Source organism: Protopterus annectens, chromosome 11.part0 (genome assembly GCF_019279795.1).
Source record: "Protopterus annectens isolate FY-2018-M chromosome 11.part0, PAN1.0, whole genome shotgun sequence".
In the NCBI taxonomy this organism is placed as follows: domain Eukaryota; kingdom Metazoa; phylum Chordata; order Ceratodontiformes; family Protopteridae; genus Protopterus; species Protopterus annectens.
The window spans coordinates 21,935,184-21,959,065 of NC_056745.1; the positions used below are offsets into that span (position 1 = coordinate 21,935,184).

The 23,882-nt window shown below is 41.3% G+C and overlaps 1 protein-coding gene across 1 annotated transcript in view; it reads right to left on the minus strand.

Annotated features, from left to right (window-relative positions):
- LOC122815136 (gastrula zinc finger protein XlCGF26.1-like) overlaps window positions 1–23,882 on the minus strand; it is a 190,232-nt gene that overhangs the window by 93,896 nt on the left and 72,454 nt on the right. The window contains exon 3 of the mRNA XM_044087389.1: window positions 12,870–12,992. Within this exon, the coding sequence (XP_043943324.1) occupies window positions 12,870–12,992 (123 nt within the window). The remainder of the gene's footprint in view (window positions 1–12,869; window positions 12,993–23,882) is intronic.

The window sequence follows — 23,882 nt, forward strand, 5'->3', positions numbered from 1 at the left end:
AAGTAGATTCCAAACAGTAGGGTTCCCAGAACCAGTCCCTGTAGAACACCACTTGTTATGGGTCTGCTGGAGGAGGTGGAGTCCCCTATTTTGACTGTATGAGTTCTGTCAGTCAGTCAGTTTGCAACCCACCTGACAATATATGGGTTGATACCCAGAAGGGTGAGTTTATCAATGATGTCTGAGTGAGGGATTGTGTCAAAGGCCTTAGCTAAGTCTAGGTAGGCCATATGCACAGATTTGCCCTCATCTAGGGCTTTAATGACTCTCTTGAAGTCCACCAATGTTAACAGGCTTGATCTCCCCTTGACAAAACCAAACTGGGTGAGGTTGAGAGTTTGGAGATTTCCTATATCTTTGTTAATAAAGTTCATAATTCATTCTATGGCCTTGCAGATAAGGCTGGTCAGGCTAATGGATCTATAGTTCCCGGGGTCCATGGATGCACCTCCTTTGTGCAAAGGAATGATGGTAGCCATTTTCCATTCCGCTGGAATGAAGCCAGTGCTTAGGCTGTGACTGAAAAGGGTGCTCAATGGTGATGCTAATTCCTGTTTTAACCCATGCAGAACACAGCCCAGGATGTTGTTTGGTCCCACAGAGGCTGTGTTTTTGGCCTTGGAGAGGACATTTTAACACCTGCTCCTTGAAGATACTAAGTGGGGGACAGGTGTTAGGGATGCTTTGGGGTATATTAGGCGGGGACAGGGGAGTGATATCTTCAATGAACCTGTCAGCCAGTAGGTTTGCTTTATCCAGAGGCTCTATGTAGTACCATTAACTACAAGTTCAGCGCAAATTTGGGCCTTACCTTTGAGGTTACAGATGTAACTAAAGAATGCCTTGTGGTTATCCTTAGTTAGTGAAGCTAATCTAGATTCATAGTTAGCTTTGGAGGACTTCACCAGGAGTCTTATTTGGTTCTAAGTTGAAGAGGGAGTGTTTCCAGTTTTGAGACTGTTCCTTCCTACTCTTAGACAGCAATTTCCTTCTCCTGTTGTACAGCCTATTAATGGCAGTTGTCCATCAGGTTTGTTTTTCCTTGAAGATCTTGCTTTGGTTCTATCAGGTATGGCAGAGTCAATACAATTGTACAGGTGTTTGTATAAAGCATTGGTGTATAACTCGGCATAGGTGTCTGTTCCATCAGTGGGGGGAGGGGCATAATTTCCTCCCTAGAAAATTTCAAGATTCTGCCTCCCCCGGTAGCCATGCTAGCACCTATGGGTGAAACATCAGTTAGTGGGACTGCATGGTATGCTATGGGATGTGCACTCATATGACCACAGCCTCTCTCCCTATGCACCTGGTTATCAGCTGCACTTAAATTTATGCACAGCCTTCCCTTCCCCTCACTTACATGCTGTAGCCATGTCTCAATATAGGGCCTTGAGACTCCATAGCCATTATAGTATTTACTTCCTGAGGATTCTGAGGTTCAGAAAGTCCACCCTCCCTAGTCACAGGCAGAGGATACAGTATCATGTCCATGTGATAGGTTCCCAGTTACACATACAGAATATCTGCTTCGCTGTCTTCCAGCACAGGGTCTCTGGTCTTTGCTGAAGCACATTACCAGGTGGGAGTCATTCATCAACTCTGTGAAGTTCCAAGCATGGAAAATATTTAATTTCTCTACATCGGAGATATATGCATGCAAGCACTGCTGCTAAATATGGTGTCAGCACTTTACATTGCTCTAACAAGAGTCAGTTACCATGGCAATAATGTTAATGAAGCCAGTAAAGGCCACTTTCTTTGAACTGCTACCAGTGTGCACTGTGGCGCTATCCATGCAAGTCACGGAGATCAAGTAGTATGTGCCCAGCATGCCCATGCTGACAGCATGTGTCCACCCACAGTGCAGCATTACAGTACTGTAGTACTATGTTGCATGACGTGCAATGTCCAAAACCAAGGGTGTGTGCACAATGCAACCTTTTTCTCATAAAGAGGACTTGAATGATCGGCCATGGAGAGTGGTGTACCAGGGACAGAATGATTTTCCTGTTCTTCCTACACAGGAACATTAGGGGGTTCCTGCTGGGCAGTATGACAGCCTGCCACTAGCTTGTTGGAATGGCAGGTGATGCCAGTAGTGATCTGATAAGCAGTGATGTCATACAGTGCAGTGACATGAAGCAGCACCAGCCCAACCTACTGCACCATTGGGAGGGGGATGTTCAGGAAAGACAGCGAGCCTGAAGGGCAGTGTAAGCTCTTTGCAAGTATTTTTGTTTATTTCAATACCACTGTCTTTCACTGTGTTAACTACTGTATGTGTATACTTAACAGTCAACACTTTGTTTTGTAGTGGCATAGGAATTGAGGCCGAGTAAGTTAGGTGCTGCAAAAGGCAAATGGGTATGCATGACATCTGTGTTAATCCACTTTACAACTGTGACTGTCTGTAGTATGTGCACACAATGATTTTATTCCTCATTGTGTTGTTCTTCAGGTCAAGTTGAGGCTATGGTCATTTAAGTCTGAAGGACTGCATAACCAGTGGCCACTAAGGCTGTCTTTCAGTGGATGTAGTGGATAGTATGATGGTAAAAGCTCCTCACTTGAGAATGGACTGGAACAATCTACCCTGATCACTTGAAATCAAGTGTGGCGGGTGGTGGCAGCTAACGTACACCAGCAATTACATCCCCCCCAGCAATATGAAGCACTTTCTGGCAAGGTTGGTAGAGTTATACTCCTGTCAAACCCTGCCCACTGGGCCACCAATGGAGCAACTGACCCATAACAGATACCCTGACCCATAACAGATACCCAGGTGAGAGACACCCAGATCTGTTGCCCTCTGGGCCAGCCTGGTATCCAACCATGCCAAACCTTCACCCTATCCCCATCCTGATGTTTTATCTCCTTTATGTGTCAGTCCTCATTCTTTCTTTGTTCATGGTGCAGTCCCTCCAATCATCCTTTTTCCACCATCTGTATGTCCATCTGCATCCACTCTCCTCCCTACCTTTTTTGTCTACTGCCACTATTTGCCTGCATTTTCTGACTGTATGTTCATGCAGGCTTTGCTTCTCCCTTGAACACATCCACATTTATTCCTCAACACCTTCCCCAACTACTTTTTTACATCTTGCAAAGGGGGCTTTTTCCCCTCAAAAAATTCATACCTTATGGTTTTTGTGTATTTACCTCTCCTCTCCTTTCCCACTTTTCTATCTACTCCATTTCTTTCCTGCAGTCCTATATAAAAGTTAGTCTGTTTGCAGCTGTGCTTCCCTTTTTATGGTCAAGCATAAGTTTCAGCTATGAGATGTTAGGTGGCATGCATTAGCATGCACTAATGCTATCCATGCTAATCTGTATTAGCTGCTACTGCTGCATTACTGCAGCACGGCTTATCCTGCTACTGCTGCATTACTGCAGCGTGGCTTGTCCTGCTACTGCTGCATTACTGCAGCATAGCTTGTCCTGCTACTGCTGCATTACTGCAGCGCGGCTTGTCCTGCTACTGCTGCATTACTGCAGCACGGCTTGTCCTGCTACTGCTGCATTACTGCAGCACGGCTTGTCCTGCTACTGCTGCATTACTGCAGTGCAGCTTGTCCTGCTACTTCTGCATTACTGCAGTGAGGCTTGTCCTGCTGTATTACTGAAACACGGCTTGTCCTGCTACTGCTGCATTACTGCAGTGCGGCTTGTACTGTAATTGCTCCACTTCTCTTTATCTATGTGCTCCTTTGTTCACTGTGTCATACTATGAAACACCTAACATATGTCTGATTAGCTAGTAGCAGCTTCACATGGTGACCTCCCTGACTTTTAGTGCTGTGTGTGTATGCAGCAAGTATCCATGAATCTTGGCTTTGGTTTTCAACATCTTCTGCAAGATCACAAGCTAGATTGCATTTCCAAGGCAGAATTGGGCTTCTCCTCTTGCTGTGTAAAAAGAAACACTAACTGGAGTTTCAGTCCTTATCTTGTACTTATAGCCTGTCATTCTACCCACTTATGGCTAAACCACAAAAACAAGAATGACGAAAAGTTTTTGTAGTATCTGTCATAACAAGAGATGACAGATTCACTATGTTTCAACATTTTCACTCCCTCCAACCAGCCACTGTGTAGTACTTTCCTTCCTGATTATGTATTGATGTTCTTAGTACAGTACTGAGAGTGCATGATGACGTTTGAATGGGGTGTAACAGAGATCTTTAAAGCCAAGTTCTGGCAGGTGGCAGAGTCTAAAGGCTGTGTGTCTTTGATACTCTAAAAGTAATTCAAACAAGATACCGTGTGTCCACAACTGGCTGTGCTGTCGACTTGTGATTGGGTACATTAGCATAACTTGATACAAGGATAAATGCATCCTAAGTTTACATGAATGGAATGCAAAATTTAATCACTGAAATGATTGCTTTAATGTCAGCATGTTTCTAATCCAACCTGAACAGGGTTACAGTGCATGTTACTGTTCCACTGACTTGCATACTGGACATGTTTAAGCAAAATGCGTACTGTCTGAATAAAGTCTACATTAATTTTTGCCAGATGTTGTTTCAGACTATCTGAACTGGCTGCCTTTTTCTGTGTACTCCACTGATGGCCTCTGTCATACCACAAAAAACATGCATCCAAAAGGAAAGAATGCATTACACATTATTATGCTGCTATGACCACGAGGGATGTCACCTCTCAACTTATAACATGCAGAGTGAATGAATCGTGCTAGCCACCTTCCAAAGAGGACAGCTGAGATCACCTGCTGTAGCTCATCAAGATTTATATGTTTCTGTTACACAGGAAGTAATTTTGGTAAAGTAACAATACACATCAATGGAAAAAGCTAAGAAATGCTCTTCTGTATGCAGCCTGAAACTGATCTCAGGCAGATGTACTACACTGATCCTTGTGGCCCCTCACATAATTCAGCCACATGGAACCATTATAAATCTGCAAATACTGTCAATGCAGAAACAATACATTCAGATGCATAAAATGCTGGTCATTAACCAACAAAGGGCTTCCATCTTACTGAACTTTCTCCTCAACGCAAACCTTTCCTCTCCTCTGGTAAAAGACAAGACAAGCATCTGTCTTCTTAAAACAAGATTCTTGTCATGTATGTATAAACAGGCAATTTTTTTACTTTAGTAGTCTTGTGAATATTATAAAGCTCATGGACAGATGTGCAGTCACCTACATGCAGCATTTTATAGTTTGAGGTATAGCAAACATCTACGGGCTTATGTTCCGAGATTACAATGGCATTCGGTTTCACAGAACTATTAAAATTTTCAAAGCTTCATTTCATCTGCACAAAGTATCTATCACCTGCAGGTTTTAACAGCAATTGTCAGTGAGATGGTAATTCATGTGCCAGAAAAATATTGTTACAACATGAATTGTGGCTAAAATATGGTGTGACGTCTAATGAAGGGCTGCGTAATGTTGGGAAACACTGGCGTGACATCTAATGAAGGGCTGCGTAATGTTGGGAAATGCTGGCGTGACATCTAATGAAGGGCTGCGTAATGTTGGGAGATGTTGGCGTGACGTCTAATGAAGGGCTGCGTAATGTTGGGAGATGCTGGCGTGACGTCTAATGAAGGGCTGCGTAATGTTGGGAGATGCTGGCGTGACGTCTAAGGAAGGGCTGCGTAATGGGAGATGCTAGCGTGACATCTAATGAAGGGCTGCGTAATATTGGGAGATGCTGGCGTGACGTCTAATGAAGGGCTGTGTAATGTTGGGAGATGCTGGCGTGACGTCTGATGAAGAGATGCATAATGTTGGGAGATGCTGGCGTGACGTCTGATGAAGGGATGCGTAATGTTGGGAGATGCTGGAGTGACATCTACTGAAAAGATGCGTAATGTTGGGAGATGCTGGAGTGATGTCTGATGAAGGGATGCGTAATGTTGGGAGATGCTGGAGTGACGTCTGATGAAGGGATGCGTAATAGATGCTGGAGCGATGCCTGATGAGGGGATGCGTAATGTTGAGGGATGCTGGAGTGACGCCTGATGAGGGGATGCGTAATGTTGAGGGATGCTGGAGTGACGTCTGATGAAGGGATTTGTGATGTTAAGGGATGCTAGAGTGACGTCTGATGAAGGGATTTGTAATGTTAAGAGATGCTGGAGTGATGTCTAATGAAGGGATTTGTAATGTTAAGAGATGCTGGAGTGACGTCTGATGAAGGGATTTGTGATGTTAAGAGATGCTGGAGTGACGTCTGATGAAGGGATTTGTGATGTTAAGGGATGCTGGAGTGACTTCTGATGAAGGGATTTGTGATGTTAAGGGATGCTGGACTGACATCTGATGAAGGGATTTGTGATGTTAGGGGATGCTGGAGTGACGTCTAATGAAGGGATTTGCAATGTTAAGAGATGCTGGAGTGACATCTAATGAAGGGATTTATAATGTCAGAGACATTTCTTCCCTCTTCCTCTGTACAAACACTATATTAACCACTCCAATGTATGCCCTCAGCATGTTGCTGGCCTTTACAATTACCCTTTCAGAAAGCACTGTGCAACTCATTATGGGAAGTTTGTATCCCTTTAGATATTTAATGAAACTGGAAGTGTTTTGGGATTGACTTTTGTGTTACTGCAAATCATAAATCCTTCACTATGAACAAGTCATGGTTAAAAAACCTGGAAAGAAAGTATTTTGCAACAGATATCCCTGCACCATCTACGCTCTTGCTAGTTAAGCATATCTACTTTGAGAATGCTGCATGTTGGGGAAATAAGAAATGAACGTGATACTGCAGACATAACCTTTAAATAGAAATGCCGTTATTCACACATTAGTGACTGAACGTGATACTACTGATCCCTGGGGTTCTAGTTTGACATCTTCATCCCAATACTTTTTTCTGTTTTCCTGTCTTTCCAATAATACAAGGATGTACAGTTCCTTTGTATTCAGCTTTTAAAGATGCAAAATCTTAAGTTTTCTGCATTAAAAAAAGCTGCCACATATGCAATCACCACATCAAATGCCCAGGCCTTGCTGAAACCCCTTCTGCCCCTTACCATTCCAACAGGCTGTATACAGAAGAACATTTCTGGAAACTGATGTGGAATAAAGTGAAGTCCCAACACTAGAAAAACTCCCTTATCAGCCTCAACAAAAAGCTGAGATCCCTCATCAAATCCTCTAATACTAGCTATGAAAACAGAACTGCAGCAGATAGTAAAGAAAACCACAAGGCCTTCTATAGTTACGTAAAGAATCTCCACAGCAATACCCAGATTTGCTCTGAGCTACTGCACAATGGTACCACCTATACCGAGCCAACAGATATTGCCAATATACTGGCTGACAAGATTCGGTGCCAACTTTACTCCCCCCCCCCCCGAAAAGACCAATCACAATACCAGTAGATTGTCAGGCACCCAGTATTACTGCTGCACAGGTTAAAACAGCACTGTCAAAGGCCAAGAATACAGCTTCCATGGGACCTGACAATATCCCTGGCTATGTTCTACATGAACTACAGAGTGAACTGACACCTCACCTGTGTGCTCTTTTCAATCACAGCCTCACCTCAGGCTTTATCCCTACCAAATTGTGCACTGCTATAGTCATCCCTCTCCACAAAGGAGGAGCGACTACAACCCTGGGAGCTATCGCCCCATTAGCCTGACCAGTCTGATATGCAAAGCCATGGAACGCATCATCATGGACCTAATAAATCAGGATATAGGGAATCTCCAAACTCTGAATCCCACACAGTTTGGTTTTGTGAAGGGTAGATCATACCTGCTCAACCTGGTCGACTTCTTTAGGTCAGTCACCAGAGCTGTGGATGAAGGCAAGGTGTTTCATACAGCCTACCTTGATCTGGCCAAGGCCTTTAATATTATTCCCCACTCAGGAATCATAGAAAAACTCACTAAGCTAGGCATCAATCCCTATATCACTAGGTGGGTTGCAAACTGTCTCACAGATCCCACAGTGTGAAAGTAGTAGACTCCAAGTCAGACTGCCAACTAGTCATGAGTGGAGCCCCACAGGGTTCAGTGCTGGGTCCTCTCCTGTTTGATATCTACGTCTCTGAAGTGCAGGCCAACACGAAGGGACTCTGGCTGCCCAAGTGGTGTTGACATCCTTCAGAAAGGCCTCACTGAGACCAACGACTGGTGTCAGAACCATGGCCTTAAGCTCAATGCCAAAAAATGTGTAGTCATCCCTTTCGGGAAAAACCTGGTTCCCATGAATTACCACATTGATGGTAGTCCACTGAACAAAGAAGGCATTATAAGAGATCTGGGGAAACAGGTTGACGGCAATCTCTCTTTACCACCACATTGCCGCTGTGATCAGAAAGTCCTTCTGTGTGGGACATCTCATTACTAAGGGTTTTGCATCCAAGAAGAAAGAGGTCATTGTCTCCCTCTACTCTTCCCTGATTAGGACAGTCATCGAGTACAATACCCCATTTGGCATACACCTCACTGGACACCAGCACCAACTGGAGAGGCCACAAAAGTACCTCAAAGAGGATCCTATGCCTTAAACACTTGTCCTATATGAACAGACTCAAAAAACTCCAACTATTCTCGGGCTCATATCGCCTACTTAGAGGCAATCTCTGCTTGACTTACAAAGCCATGTCTGACCCAGTTCGGTTAGAAATGCTACATCTAAAGAAATCCCAAGCCCACCGCACAATACTCTCCAGAGACCTCAACCTCATTACCACAGTCAACAGAACATGCTGGAGGGACAGGTTCATAACCCAGAGACTGTCCATGCTATGGAATAGACTTCCCATATATGTCAAACAGAGCACCTCACTTGCCCTCTTCAAGAGAAATCTTGATAAGTGGATGCGAAATAGAAAATTCACCCCGGGGATTACTCCAGTGGCTCTACTCGAAAGAGGCACTGGGAACTAAGGTCGGGTGGCACGATGCCAGGGTAATCCTATGGGCTAGGCTTGTAAAGGCTCTGGGGCCATTAGCCTAGTACACACCTATGAAGAGCTCTGGTATCATAAACAAAATTATATTACTAATCTGTCCCACTGTGCTCTCCAACACAAACATGTCACAAAGGGCTGGTCCCCACAGTGAACCCTGTTCCTTCCTAAAGCTTATTCACTTTCCATCAAAAAGAAACCCCCGAGCTGTTATCTTTGCTTCCAGTAAGATTCCTATCCATCCAACTATTTTTGGTCCCAATCCTGTATACTTTTAAAGCTTTCCAAGAACCTATGAGACACATTATCAGAGGTCTTCCTGAAGTTCACCTATATTACATACAAACTGCGTCGCAAAGACTCACTCAACAATGACAGCGTAAAGTAATAGAACAAGTTTAAGAATTTCTCTGCTATGAAGTCACAAATGTGGTTTTCTTGAAGGCAAATTAGTAGTCAGGGACACTGCCAGCCTGCCCTTCCCCCTTGCAGTCTTCCCTGGGATGGGTGTATGACAAACAGGCCTATAATTAGTGACCGTCTTTAAAATACTTTCACTGTTAAGCTTTTGCAACTTTAAGAAATGATACTTTAAGAAATGATACTTTAAGAAATGATACTTTAAGAAATGATACTTTAAGAAATGATACTTTAAGAAATGATACTTTAAGAAATGATACTTTGGTTTCTAAATTCTAATTTATAATTATTATATTACCCCACTCATTCCTTCACAAGGCATTTAACATATTCTTATGCAAACATAGGAAATTAAGACCAGTTCATAATCCATCTAATGATCCGATTGGTTAAGGCCCGGGTTAACAATGACCGCCCACCAGTACTGTTAGCCAAGAGGGTGCTGGTGGAAATCGGGCTACTGATGGCCGAAGGAAAAGAGGGGGAGGCATGCCTGGAGGAAGGTTAGGAGTGTGGATGTGAGGGTCGGAACTTTGAATGTTTGTGGTGTGACTGGTAAAGGGGGAGAGCTGGCGGACATGGTGCGTGCAAGAGACCAGATGGAAGGGGAGTAAGGTCACGTGTATCGGAGGCAGGTTCAAATTGTTCTACCATGGTGTGAATTAGAGGAGAAATGGGTAGGGCTTATCCTGAAGGAACAGTACGTCAAGAGTGTTTTGGAGGTTAAAAGAATGTCGGATAGAGTGATGTTTATGAAGCTGGAAGATTATGGTGTAATGATGACTGTTGTTGGTGCATACGCTCTGCAAGTTGGATGTGCGATGGATAAGAAAGGAAAACTTTGGAGTGAGTTGGATGAAGTGGTGATGACTGTATCCAAGGGTGAGACAGTAGTGATTAGAGCGGATTTCAATGGGCATGTCCGTGAAGGGAACAGACGGGATGAGGAGGTGATGGGTAGGTATGGTGCTAAGGAGAGGAATGCAGAAGGTCAGATGGTGGTGGATTTTGTGAAAAGGATGGACATGGCTGTGGTGAATACGTATTTTAAGAAGAGGGAGGAGCATAGGGTTAGGGTTAGAGTGATGTACAAGAGTTGAGGAAGATCCACACAGGTGGATTATATCCTATGTAGAAGGGCCAGTCTGAAGGAGATTGGAGACTGTAAAGTGGTGACAGGGGAAAGTGTAATTAGGCAGCATAGGATGGTGGTGAGTAGGATGACGCTGGAGGTAAAAAAACAGGAGGAGAGTGAGAGCAGTGCCAAGGATCAAATGGTGGAAGTTGAAAAGAAATAACTGTAAGTGCAGTTCATGGAAGAGTTAAGACAGGCACTGGGTGGCAGTGAAGAGCTACCAGATAGCATACGGCAGCTGGACTAAGAGAGATGGCTAGAAAGGTGCTTGGTGTGACATCTGGACAGAGGAAGGAGAACAAGTAGACCTGGTGGTGGAATGAGGAAGTACAGGAGAGTATACAGAGGAAGGAGAACAAGGAGACCTGGTGGTGGAATGAGGAAGTACAGGAGAGTATACAGATGAAGACGTGGGTGAAGAAGAAGTGGGATTGTCAGAGAGATGAAGAAAGTAGACAGCACTACAAGTAGATGAGGGGTATAGTGAAGAGAGAGAGGTGGTGAAGGCTAAGGACAAGGCGCATGGTGAGTTATATGAAAGGTTGGACACTAAGAAGGGAGAAAAGGACCTCTACCGATTGGCTAGACAGAGGGACCGAGCTAGGAAAGATGTGCAGCAGGTAAAGGTGATAAAGGATAATGAGGAAATGTACTTAGAAGCAAGGAGAATGTGTTGAGCAGATGGAAACAGTACTTTGAGGGGCTGATGACTGAAGAGAGAGTGAGAGAGAGAGAGAGAAAATGCTGGTTTATGTGGGGATAGTGAATTAAGAACTGCAATTGATTAGCAAGGAGGAAGTAAAGACAGCTATAAAGAGGATAAAGAATGGAAAGGCTGCTGGTCCAGACGACATACCTGTGAAGCATGGGAGAGATGGCACTGGGGTTTTTAACCAGATTGTTTAACGGAATCTTGGAAAGTAAGAGGTTGTCTGGAGTATGGAGAAGTGTATTGGTACCGATTTTAAAGAATAAGAGTGATGTGCAGAGCTGCAGTAACTATAGAGCGATAAAACTGATCAGCCACAGCAAGAAGTTACGGGAAAGAGTAGTGGAAGCTAGGTTAAGAAGGGAGGTGATGATTAGTGAACAGCAGTACAGTTTCATGCCAGGAAAGAGCACTATAGATGCAATATCTGCTCTGAGGATGTTGATGGAGAAGTGTAGAGAATGCCAGAAGGGGTTGCATTGTGTCTTTGTGGACTTAGAGAAAGCATATGACAGGGTGCCTAGAGAGGAGTTGTGGTATTGTATGAGGAAGTTGGGAATGGCAAAGGAAGTACGTAAGAGTGGTACAAGATATGTACAATGGCAGTGTGACACTAGTGAGGTCTGCGGTAGGAGTGATGGATGCATTCAAGGTGGAGGTGGGATTCTGTGATGTTTGAGGATGACATTCTGATCTGTAGTGAGAATAGGGAACAGGTAGAGGAGACCCTGGAGAGGTGGAGATAAGCTCTAGAGGGAAAAGGAATGAAGGTCAGCAGGACTAAGACAGAATATATGTGTGTGAATGAGAAGTAGGGTAGAGGAATGGTGAGGATGCAGGGAGTAGAACTGACCAAGGTGGAAGAGTTTAAATGCTGGGGATCAACAGTTCACAGTAATGGTGTGTGCGAAAGAGTGGTGAAGAACAGAGTGTAGGCAGGGTGGAGAAGACTGTCACAAGTGATTTGTGACAGAAGGGTACTAGTAAAGGTGAAAGAGAAGGTCTACAAGATGGTAGTGAGAACAGCTATGTTATGTGGGTTGCAGACTGTGGCACTGATGAAAAGACAGGAGGAGTCAGACCTGGATGTGGCAGAGTTAAAGATGTTAAGATTTGCATTGGGTGTGATGAGGATGGACAGGATTATGAATCAGTATATTAGAGGGTCAGGCTCAGGTTGATGGTTTGAAGACAAAGCCAGAGAGGGGAGATTGTGTTGGTTTGGACATGTGCTGAGGAGGGATGCTGAGTATATTGGGAAAAAGATGCTAAGGATGAAGCTGCCAGGTAACAGGAAAAGAGGAAGGCCTAAGATAAGGTTTACGGTTTATGTGGTGAGAGAGGACATGCAGGTGGCTGGTGCAACAGAGCAAGATGCAGAGGACAAGAAGAAATGGAAACAGATGATCCGCTGTGACAACCCCTAACGGGAGCAGCTGAAAGAAAAAGAATGATGAGCATTAAATCAGGCATCACAATCACGCCTGCAATTTGTGCCTGTTTGTATCTGTCTGCTTGTCTGTCTGTGTGTGCGTTACCAGAACTTTCCAGCTTGTTAAACGCAGTTCCTTTGGCTGCACATGTAATGGAGTATGAAGCCACGACATTGAGACGCACTGAAAACGTCATCTTACTTCCATCCATGTAACATTTAGCTAAGTGTACACAGGAGCCCAGAACATCACCTATCTACTTACCGCTGGTAGGATAACCACAATCAGTTATCTGAACTAGGTTCTCCACTCCTTCCACAGACTCGGGTAGGAGTTTCATATGTTTTTCAAACAGCAGTAACAGTTGTTCCTTTGGGATGTTGTATCCTACATATGAAAACAGAAATATTACACTTAAAACATAATCCCTGGACTAGCTCTTAACATTTTATCACATAATTTTCCCTTAAAAATGAGACATTGTTATTAAAATGGATTTATAAAATCAGACTGCAAGCCTCTTTCTGAATTAGAAGCTCATTTACAAAGGAACAACATCAGTAAAACAGTTGCAGCATTGTAAAATCATTTTTTTTCAAAACTTTATTTTATTTTAGTTTCATTACTTTGGTGTACAACAACAAAAACGTATTTTACTGAAACTGATCAGCATACAAAGACATATAAGGCCACTTATCATTCAAATAACCAACAAAAACATTTAAGGCTAGATTTCTTAATATGACAAGAGAAAACACTATTAGGAGAGACATGGCATTCTTAACTCTATTAAATTCTAACTATTGTTATTGATACAAGATTGAAAATCAGTAGTTAATAAAGAAGATAAGACGAACATGTCACATCAAAAAACTATTTACATATAGTGCTACATTCTTGCACTATTATTATTACTACATTAACACTTTGAAGTAACCATAAAGGAATTGAAGGAGTTAAATCCATTGCAGAGAAGGATTATCACTAGCACTAATACAGGAGCATAGATGTAAAGTCATTTTATATTACTTCAGGATACAGTCCAAGTTGTACTCCTGAAGTTAAAGGTATTTCAAGCATTTGCTAATATTTTCTGTATTTAGTTTATGGGATAAAATATACTTCGATGTCATCTTTGCAAAATTTTCCAGTTTATTTTAGAGCAGTCCAACCAGTTCTGTGTAATATAAAGCTTAATTAACATAAAGAGAACAATCTGGATTTTCACGTCATTGGTGGGTAAACCCTTTTGACCTACATGCAATATAGCGAATTCCCATGAAAGGGTGGATTTCCCATATCCCATTTTTTCAAGTTTAATCCCTAGTGAGTTCCATAAGCTTTATGCATATTTACAGTAGCACAGGATATGCAGGAGGTCGACTGTCACTGTGGGGCAGAAGGGGCCGAGAGGTGAATTTGAAAAGAAGCTGTTTAGATGCTGTGGGATATAATATGCATTATTAATTATCATTAATTGGGTATATAATAGTTTCTTGAAGGGGCAAATCTGACTGTATTATTAATTGCTTGGGAGAAGTGAACATCTGGTCAGTTTGGACTTTTTGTTTCTCTAATACTGTGCAAATGTAATAGAAGATTGATATTTAATGGTAGAGATTAGGTTGTATGCAATCAATAACATCTTCTTTTCAATTTTTAGACATTTCAGGATGGATAGGGCAATGTTTATTTCTTCCTGAACTTCATTCGGGAAATTACCCAAAGAAGAGACTAACTCTTTGATTTGGCTCAGAATTATTGTATATTTGTTACAGAGTTCAAATTTTCCTTTGGTATCCTTTAGAGATTACCTTAGTTGCATAAAAATCCCAGACAATTAAGTTTTTTATTTGGGGGAATTGGTCAAGATTTATCATTTTATTACCCAGTTTTAGGTTTGGGTTTAAATGAATGGGCTGCAAGAGCAGTGGCGGCTGGTGACTTCAAATTAAAGGGGGGGCTGTAGGAGACAGGTGAATGGGTGGGGGTCAATGGAAAGGGGTTTGGCCAACTAGAAAGGGGAGGAGCTATGCTCAAAAATCACAAAAACTGTAACTTTAATTATGCTGCCCTGGGTGCCAAACCGTCATTATGAGAGTCTAATCAAGACAAAATGAAGTGTAGAAGAAAAAAAATATTTCAATGGATTGGCTGCATGACAGCTTACTTAATATCTAGATGGAAACAAAAAGGTTGTGAGGCATGAAAAAATAAATTACTTTTTAAATACATTACTGTAATGCCAGTCTAAATCAAGTATAAGAAAAACAAGCAGCGCTCAACTCAAACCACTTCTTGTACCTCAGTTCTAATTATAATTTATATTCAGCTTTATTAAAGTACCAAGTAACATGCTGAAAGTAGCAATCTCTGTGATACCCCACGTTTCTTATTCAAAAAAGACCTGCTGCCTGACAACTATCTACTTGTTTCATGGGGAAAACATGATCAAAGTAAAAAACGAACATCAAACAAGAAACAAGTTCAAGATACATTGCTTAAAGGATTACTGTACAGGTTAAGGACCACACATGATAGAGTGGCATTCTGTTTGGTTTACAGGTAAAGCATGCAAAGATGACTGCAAGTCTCCAACAAATGTAATGAGCTTCATAAAATAATGTAATCCTGTCCTTTATTACAAATACTGTCATACGCATTTCAATGCCCAAGGCTTATACATTATCTAGTTATGTAAGTATTCTCTGCATGGCAAGGCTTTCAATACTGGCAATTCTTTAACAGTATTCTTATTAAAGCTTACTTGCATCTTACAATCTCAGACAAGCGTACCAGATGGTCATTAAAGCATTGCTACTTAAACACAGAGCAACAGGCACTTTCTGAGTAATAATAAGCATAAATTAACAGTATAAAAAAATGACAGAAACCAGAACATTCTGCAAAATCAAGGATAGATGAAAAGCCACTGTCATACTGGTATATACCTTGGATGGGGGATACTCTGCACATTTACACTGCATAACTGCTCCTTGCCTTGCTTGGACACATCCAGAGCCACTACATGGGGGAGTGGGGTGCAACAAGTATGTCACAATTTGAAATGTCTCTGGCTGACTGTGATGGCCCTGACACATTTGCCATACCTCTCAACCTCAGAGCAAGAAATCTGGACAAAGCCATACATAGAACTGGGACAAAGGCCCAAAAATAAGGACACTTTTTAAATATTGCTCATAAACTTAGAAAGATAATAGAATCGTAGATCTTGCATTAGTATGAATTTTCTGAAGGTACGAAATCTGAAACTCATTATTTTCCAACTTCAGTCTTTAATGATTTACCACTAATTTGCCAAAAAAAATTATGAAAAATGGACCAAAAATGTGATGCAAAAATATAAAATAGCCACACAATACAGCTGGGAACCTGTCAAAGAAGGGACACTTTTTAATATTAGTACTGCTAACTTGAGCAGCTGACAAAATAAAATAATCTACATGCATTTCTGAAATAACTCTGATTATTACAGTTATTTCTTAGCTGTAAGCCCTCCGCGTTTTCTTCCAAAATTGCCATTTTGCAGCGGGATTATTAGGGGAAGAGCAACATTTTGAGCAAAAATCGGGGACAGTTGAGAGGTTTGGATATGCCTAATTCTATAATGCAATTTATTTGCACGTACCTCTCAACCTGTAAATACAGGAAATCTGGACAAGGCTAAATATACTGCGGGAGCATATAAACAGTACTATAAATTGTTGTATAAACTGCGTCAATTGATAGAATAATAGGTCTTGCTTTAACATGCATTTTTCTGAAGGTTATGAAATCTGAAACTCTGTGTCTGTCATTATTTAGTGACTTAATTCCTAAATTATTTGCCAGAAAACCACACATTTTATGAGGAACAAACCAAAAATAAGAAGCAAAAATCTAGCCATTCTGTGAAAATCTGGACAGGTATAGTTCAGCCGGGGCTGTCTTTGAGTTTGCCACCCTTCCCCTCACAAAATCATGGTCGAATGAAGCCTGCAGCTCTGCAACCCCACTGCAGCCATTCCAATGAACCATTACTTAGCTATTTCACCCCATTTACCATAAACACTGTAATGTGCATACTGCTTTACTTCTACGATGATTTGGACTTCATTTGAAAGTTTTATTTTGCATTTTACAGCACAAACACAAATAGATATCTGCCAAACAAAGCAATGCAGTCTCACAATGAAAACAGATTTAGCATTAGAACTTCTCTGCCCTTGAAACTCACATTCATTGAAACAGCATTGACGTCCACATTCAAAGAAAATACATTTTGCCAGTGGCAGATAATAGATTAACTTTGGGCTGTTTTCAAATCATAGGCCCCTTGCACGCAAAACATACACGTGGTCTTTGACATGGTTTACTATCATTATTTTGAAAAAAAAAAGTGTACTTATCAGCGAAGTGTTTCACCAAAAATACACAATTCCGAACGTTCCTAAAGTTGGAAAACATCTGTTAATGTCAGAAATGTCGCTCATGACATTTTCAACACTTAACAGCAATCCCACCCTAACCTTAACTCCCTAACTAGCCTAAACTCACGTTTATGCAGGGGAGCAAGCCCCCCTACACCCCCCCAACTTAATATCAAAACTCCGAGATCGCACTACAGTGAGAACAGCAATCCCACCCTTCCCTTAACTCCCTAACTAGCCTAAACTCACGTTTATGCAGGGAGGCAAGCCCCCCTGCACCCCCTACACCCCCCCAACTTAATATTCCAACTCCGAGATCGCACTACAGTGAGGAAAGGGATGTATTTCCCTAACCGCACTGTACTGCAATCCCCTTACATGAGCGAACGTTATAATTGCGAATGCACAGTCCATTCGCAATAATACCGTTCGCTCACGTAACCTGCCAAAATATGAATTATTCGAACATCTGTTGTTTGAATACTTCATAGCCGCGCAATTGCATGGCGAAATTGTAATGGTAAACCTATAATACACCTTCCTGATTGTATTAAATTATATTCCTTGTACAATATAGTACAGTTGTTAGAAGGCATTTTAAATTTTTGAACATTTTTCCAGTAAACAATGAAACAAAATGCATGCACCAATAATGACAAAACTGCCCAATTCAGAACATTTCTATCATAAAAGTCTACTCAAACTTCTACATTCCACCAGTATCAGTAAATATGCACAATCTCTGAAGAAGTAAAAGTCATCTAAATAATTCCACATTAAAGAAATCTGTAATTAATGAAAAGGTTGCTGCTACCAAACAACTTTATATTTCATTGTTTCATCTACAAATAAAGTGCCTGTTGCCCTTGAGGAATAAATTGCCTAAGTTGCATTACAAAAATGATAAGCTAGTAATATTGCAATAGGGAATGGATGGCAAACTGATAACAGGTTCATAATTACTAGGTATCTTCACCAAAAAGGACTGCAGTATCCACCCCCTTTACAATACAGTACCATATCAGCAATGCATCTACCTACTGTGGGAGTAGAACCCACAGTATTTTGCATCAAAAGCAAGTACACTACCTATTGTGCTATTAACAATGCAAGCAGACTTGGCATAAGCAGCACTAAACTTTTGTTCCCCTGCAGCTCTCAGCTTCTTGTAAAATCTACTTGACACTCAGCTGCATCTCTCAACTTTGCAGCACAAGAACTCTGGAAAAATCCAAATTTTAGGGGGGGGGGGGCAAAAGACCAAAAAACAGGGACACATTTTAAACATTGCTTATATAATGTTGGAAAGTTATTAGAATAAAATGCTGCGTTACCACCATACATTTCACTGCCAAGTATTGAACCCAGGACCCTATGCAAACAGTCAGAGCAACATAAAATTATGCCAAATTGTCTGTTTTATGAAAGAAAGGAAGACTGAAACTTAAATGGCTACCATTTAGTGAATTCAGTTCTCATCACAGCTGTCAACATCTTAGCACAAAACACCTGAGCAAAGCCAATAATGGGGGAGTATAGCCCCCAAACATATTCAATGAGTTCAGTTATCACCATAGCTCAACCTTGGCACAAAAAACCTGGATGAAGTCATTAATGGGGGAATACAGTCCAAAAAATAGGGACAAATATCAATTGAGGACACCAGAGCAAACCCACACAAACACAGAGAGGGCCCGCAGACTCCACACAGAAGGCACCCCAGCCAAAAATCAAACCAGACAACATGTAGCTGTCAGGCAACAATGCTACCACTGCACTACTGGCTGTGTTAAGTAACAAGAATACAGAAACCACAGATTTTATAAGGAACAGAACAGAACAAATATGAGGCAAAAATCTGCAAATGTTTTACAAATGGTGGTGGGTAGGGAATTCAGGCTCTTGCCACTTGGGTCCAAGGTACAGGGTTCAAGACTTATTCTCTACACACACACACACACACACACACACACACACACACACACACACACACACACACACACACTACCTGCAGCAGATCCAATCCTCCATGGCAGCTAAATCCTCCATAGCAGCCTGAATCTGTCCTCTGCAGCAGTCCAGTCACCTGTCTGTCCTCCATAGAAGCCCGCGCAGGCTATTCTGGGTTTCCCCATGAGATGTGAGTAGGCTGGAGCTTCCAGCCTGCGGGCGATGCAGTCCGGTGTTCTTCCGGTCTGTGTGGTCATCACCACACAGACTTCTGGGCTGGCAGGGCAGAGTTCCCTTCCTTCTCTATCCGTACTGCCTAACAGAGCAGTCTGGAGTTCAGGAAGTAAGCATGCATGCGTGCGTGGAGTTCTGGACTGCCTAACACAGCAGTCAGGAACTAAGCATGCATGCGTGGAGTTCCAGGACTTGTGAAATTTTTTTGTTTTATTTTTTATTTTCTACAGTGGAGGGGACTTCATTTTTTTTCTTTTTACAGGTGGAGGGGCTGCAGTCGTATAGCACGAGCCACCCCTGTGCAAGAGTATAAGTGCGTTTGTTAGACCTACTGAAGAGAAGAACTTTTGGAATTAATTAATTTTAGATTTTATTAGATTATGTAGTTTAATGTTTTTTAATACAGATTTATTTATGAAGGGCAATGATTTGGGATTTATATTACACTGCAATGTGCATGCCAAAGATAAAGCCATTGGGGGAAATGAGTTGAGTTAATTGGATTATGGTCTGCAATTAACATGATTCTGCTAGCACAAACTATGTCGTAGTATAATCTAAAATCTGGTATTCCCAGTCCCCCCTTGTTTTTGGGAAGCATTCATTTTGATAGGGAGATCTGTGGAGTCTTAGGAAACCAAATTTATTTAGTAAAGTTTTGTTTATTTTTTTTTTAAGAAGTTTAAAGGGATGTTGCTGTTTGTTGCTTTAAATTGGTACAGTAATCTAGGTAGAATTCTCATTTTTTAATTGCTATTTTAGATAAAAAGGGAAGTTTCATATTTTTCCATCTTTCTATATCATTTTCGATGTTTGTCCATGACTTGACAAGATTATTTTGAAGGGAGTTTTCATGATTATGGTCAAATATTATCCCTAGGCACTTAAAGGTACATTGAAAAATCATGTATTACCAGAACTTACAATCCCATGGAAATTCTGCAACCCATGATAACAAGCTAAGAAACTGATTTTTATATAACGACCCAGGTTAAATAACGAATATTCAAAACAGAAAATTCTTCTGCAGCTTGTTGGTACCTCCATTTTAAATCATTAATATACTCAAGTGTTCAACTTAATGTCTTTTTTGGTGCACTCTATCCTCATTTTTACCAGCTTAGCCTCAGTACCCAATGTCCACTCTGGGTCCACCAGCTGCTCTCTAACACCCAGGACTTAATCTGCTTTTGCTGTGGTCAGCAGTGGAGCCTGAGGGTGTCCAGAGGACTCTGCTCATCTGTGCTTCCGTCTGGGGAGGGGGGGGATTTTATTTTCATAACATACCTATTCCCTTTTCCTACCCCCATGCTCATTGATCATGTCAGAGGCCAACTCCCCTCTTTGGTCCACACCTCCCCTCAGGAAGCATATCAATGAGTACCCTCCCACCTTGAATGGGAATGCCCATCCCTTCCCTGCCATCTGTCAGTCACCTAAGCTGCTAACTGAACCCAAATCGGTTGGGCTCTGTCACTGGAATGGCCAAATAGTGTACTTAATACCTTACTATACACACACATGCTAAGGCGGTTGCCAAAGTAGTCCAATCTAAAGATACATTTCTTAACTTACTGGGGTCTATAATGCCTTTTTGGTGTTTTCACATTTGTTGGCACTAGATCATACAACACTACAGCATTCTTCTGAGCTAACTTCTTCATTCAGGTGACTGATGACAGGAAAAACGGTACAGGGCACGGAGAGAGAAACAAATACTTCTACAGTCTGCCTTGGATACACTGCAATTAGGGCATTATGCAGTGTTGGCCTTTCTTTAATGAATGATTTACATACTACTACTAAAGGGCATTACATGACATGTCACTAGTCAGAAAAATAACACTGTTGTTAGGATAATATCCAACTGAAATGTACTTGAGAGGTATTGTTAGCTTATTCCTCATGAAGTTCTGCAATATGTAAAGGAATAATGCCACCAACCTGATGGATTTCAGATAAAACTCTATTTATGATTCCAGACAAAAATGCCCTGTAGCTTTAGCGAGAGAGATAGTGAAGGTTGATTATTATTGTGTTTTATACTTCATTTTTTTTTTTAGCATTAGTGTTGCAGAGTTGGCAATGTAAATATCAAATCAGATTTTTCAATAAGAGGCACTTCAATATTTTCTGGAGCTATTTTCAATATATCCATATTATATATACAGTATTCTGTTTAAGAACAGTATCTGGAGAGTACCATACTGTGAGCAGAAAGTCTTAACCTTGTGATGAGCATGTGCAGGACCAGGACTGGCTAAGATGTTGTTTTAGCAGTGGTTTAAAACTACTAAGTTTGTCTGCGAGGTTTATTTACGTGGAGATATTATTTCAGAGTTTAGCAATGTACTGAGAGTAGAGCGAGTCGCCTGCAACATTATTTGACTTGTAGTAAGAATTTGTTAATATAGGGTAGAGGTCCCTTGCTGGACAGTAGGGCAGTAATAAGTTTTGTAGTGCAGGGCATTTTTTGGATGATGCACAAGTTTGTGTGCTGTAGTCAGTTGTGAATATGTTAAACTAGCTTGAATTATACAGCTACCTAACTGCTTCAACCTACGACAATGGTGGGTCCTATGACTGAATTTTGTGGCAAATTTAGCTATATTATTGTAGCAGGTGGCAGCTTTCTTTCTTTTCATATTGTTTAAGTTTGTTAGCATAGGAGTGGCATATAAGAGAGCTGGCAGTAAGAACGTGGTGGCTAGAGTTTTTCTTGCAGCATCTGTAAAGGAATCCATTGATCGTATAAAGGCAGCCTAGTTTTTGGTGTGTAGATTTAATGGTATGCAGTATATGCTGGTCATATGAGACTTGTCATCTATTACAATAACTAGAAGATTACTGTGAGCTACAGTTCCAATGACAGTATTATTTGCCGACTTTATGGTAAAAGACTATTTTTGATTTTGGCAACTTTTTGAGGCAAAAAGCATTAACTTAGTTTTCTTGGGGTTGAGTAGGAGGTTTGATTCTTTGAGCCGGGTTTCTGCAGAGGAGACAGATTTTTGGGGCTTATTTATTGTTGAGGCCACACACAGTAATGCTTAGTCAGCACACGCACACACACACACACACACACACACACACACACACACACACACACACACACACACACACACACACACACACACACACACACACACACACATGCGTAGAACACTGACCCCCTGCAAAACACACTTGCCATTGGTTTACTCCGCTGTAGAGTAGTCCCCAGAGCATGCTCAGAACTTGTGATTGGTGTGTTCAATGTTTGGACGTTGATGTGTAGGATGTCAGGACACTGTACATTTGATACAATGTCCTACACCCATATAAAATACATATATGTACACAATATCTATAGAGAGAGAGAGAGATATTGACATCAATATATAAGGGGGGTGCAGAGGCATTTGCCCCCCCTCCCCGAAAAAAATAAAACAAGTTTAAAGGAGAAGTGTAGTAGTTGAAATTCACTCTTTTTCTGCATCTTTGATCTTTCAGGACTCAACAATCCAAGTCTAGAGACTTCAGTAACCAGCCCATAGTGACACCACTACCTACCCACCTACACAGCCCATAGTGACACCACTACCTACCCACCTACCTACTACCATTAATAAAGGAAGAAATTGTCATGCACTAGTTGTGGTATACACCCTTGCTCTTGCCCTCCTATGTGGATTCTCAACTACCAGAGCCTATATTACACTAGACCATAAGCAAACAGGTACCAGGGGTGTAGGACTCCTCATAAAAATAAAATAAACAAGAAAAAAAAAAAAAAAAAAAAAAAAGGCAAATGAAAGAAAAATTAAAGAAAAATTGTTACCGTTGGAAAAAAAAGTTTAATGTGCATTTGGTTTGTGTGTGGAAAAGGTCTTAAAAAAAGCAGGACTCACTATCCAGTTCTTATAAAATGAGTCATGAACAGTAAGTAAAGCAGTGCTCTGGAGTTATAAATGTTAATCAAAAACTATGCTGTCATGAAGAATTCAGGATATGGAACTTCAAAATCCTGCTTACATTGTGAGAATGATGCGACGGCTTCAAGGAATCCTTGGAGAACTGCCTCTTCATGCGGATTTCCTCCAAACAAGTCAAACGTGTCTACTTGTGACATTTGGTTTGGGGAGGAAATGTTTTTTGTAATACAAAATATCAATTAAGGAGGCATTTAATTTGGAGACATTTAATACCCATATGTTTAACGTAATTTTTTTCAGTGGCTTGGGTATAAACACTAATAAAATTGATTTATGTACAACAGCATCCTAAAAACTTAAAAACATACGTGTGGTACTGAAGACTCAAATAGGGACTGCTTATAAGGATAACAGCTTAATTCTTGTCAACATTTATCTTTTAAACAATAAATTATTGTGGTGTTTTAGAAAAGAGCTATATGTAGCTGGAACTAAATGGGTGTTAAAGGCTACTTCATTACAACTCTCTTGTTTTTGGAATGACGTGTTAAACTATCATCCAACAGAAGACAATGGACCACAAGATCCAAGGAATTCAGAACATGCAGCGATATCCTAGTGGTAAGGCAGCATGAGGAAGATCTGAATAACTCCCCAGGGTTCAGGACAGGCTAAAGGACCAACTCTCCAGAGTTCAGGACAGGCTGAAGGACCAACACCCCAGGGTTCAGGACAGGCTGAAGAACCAA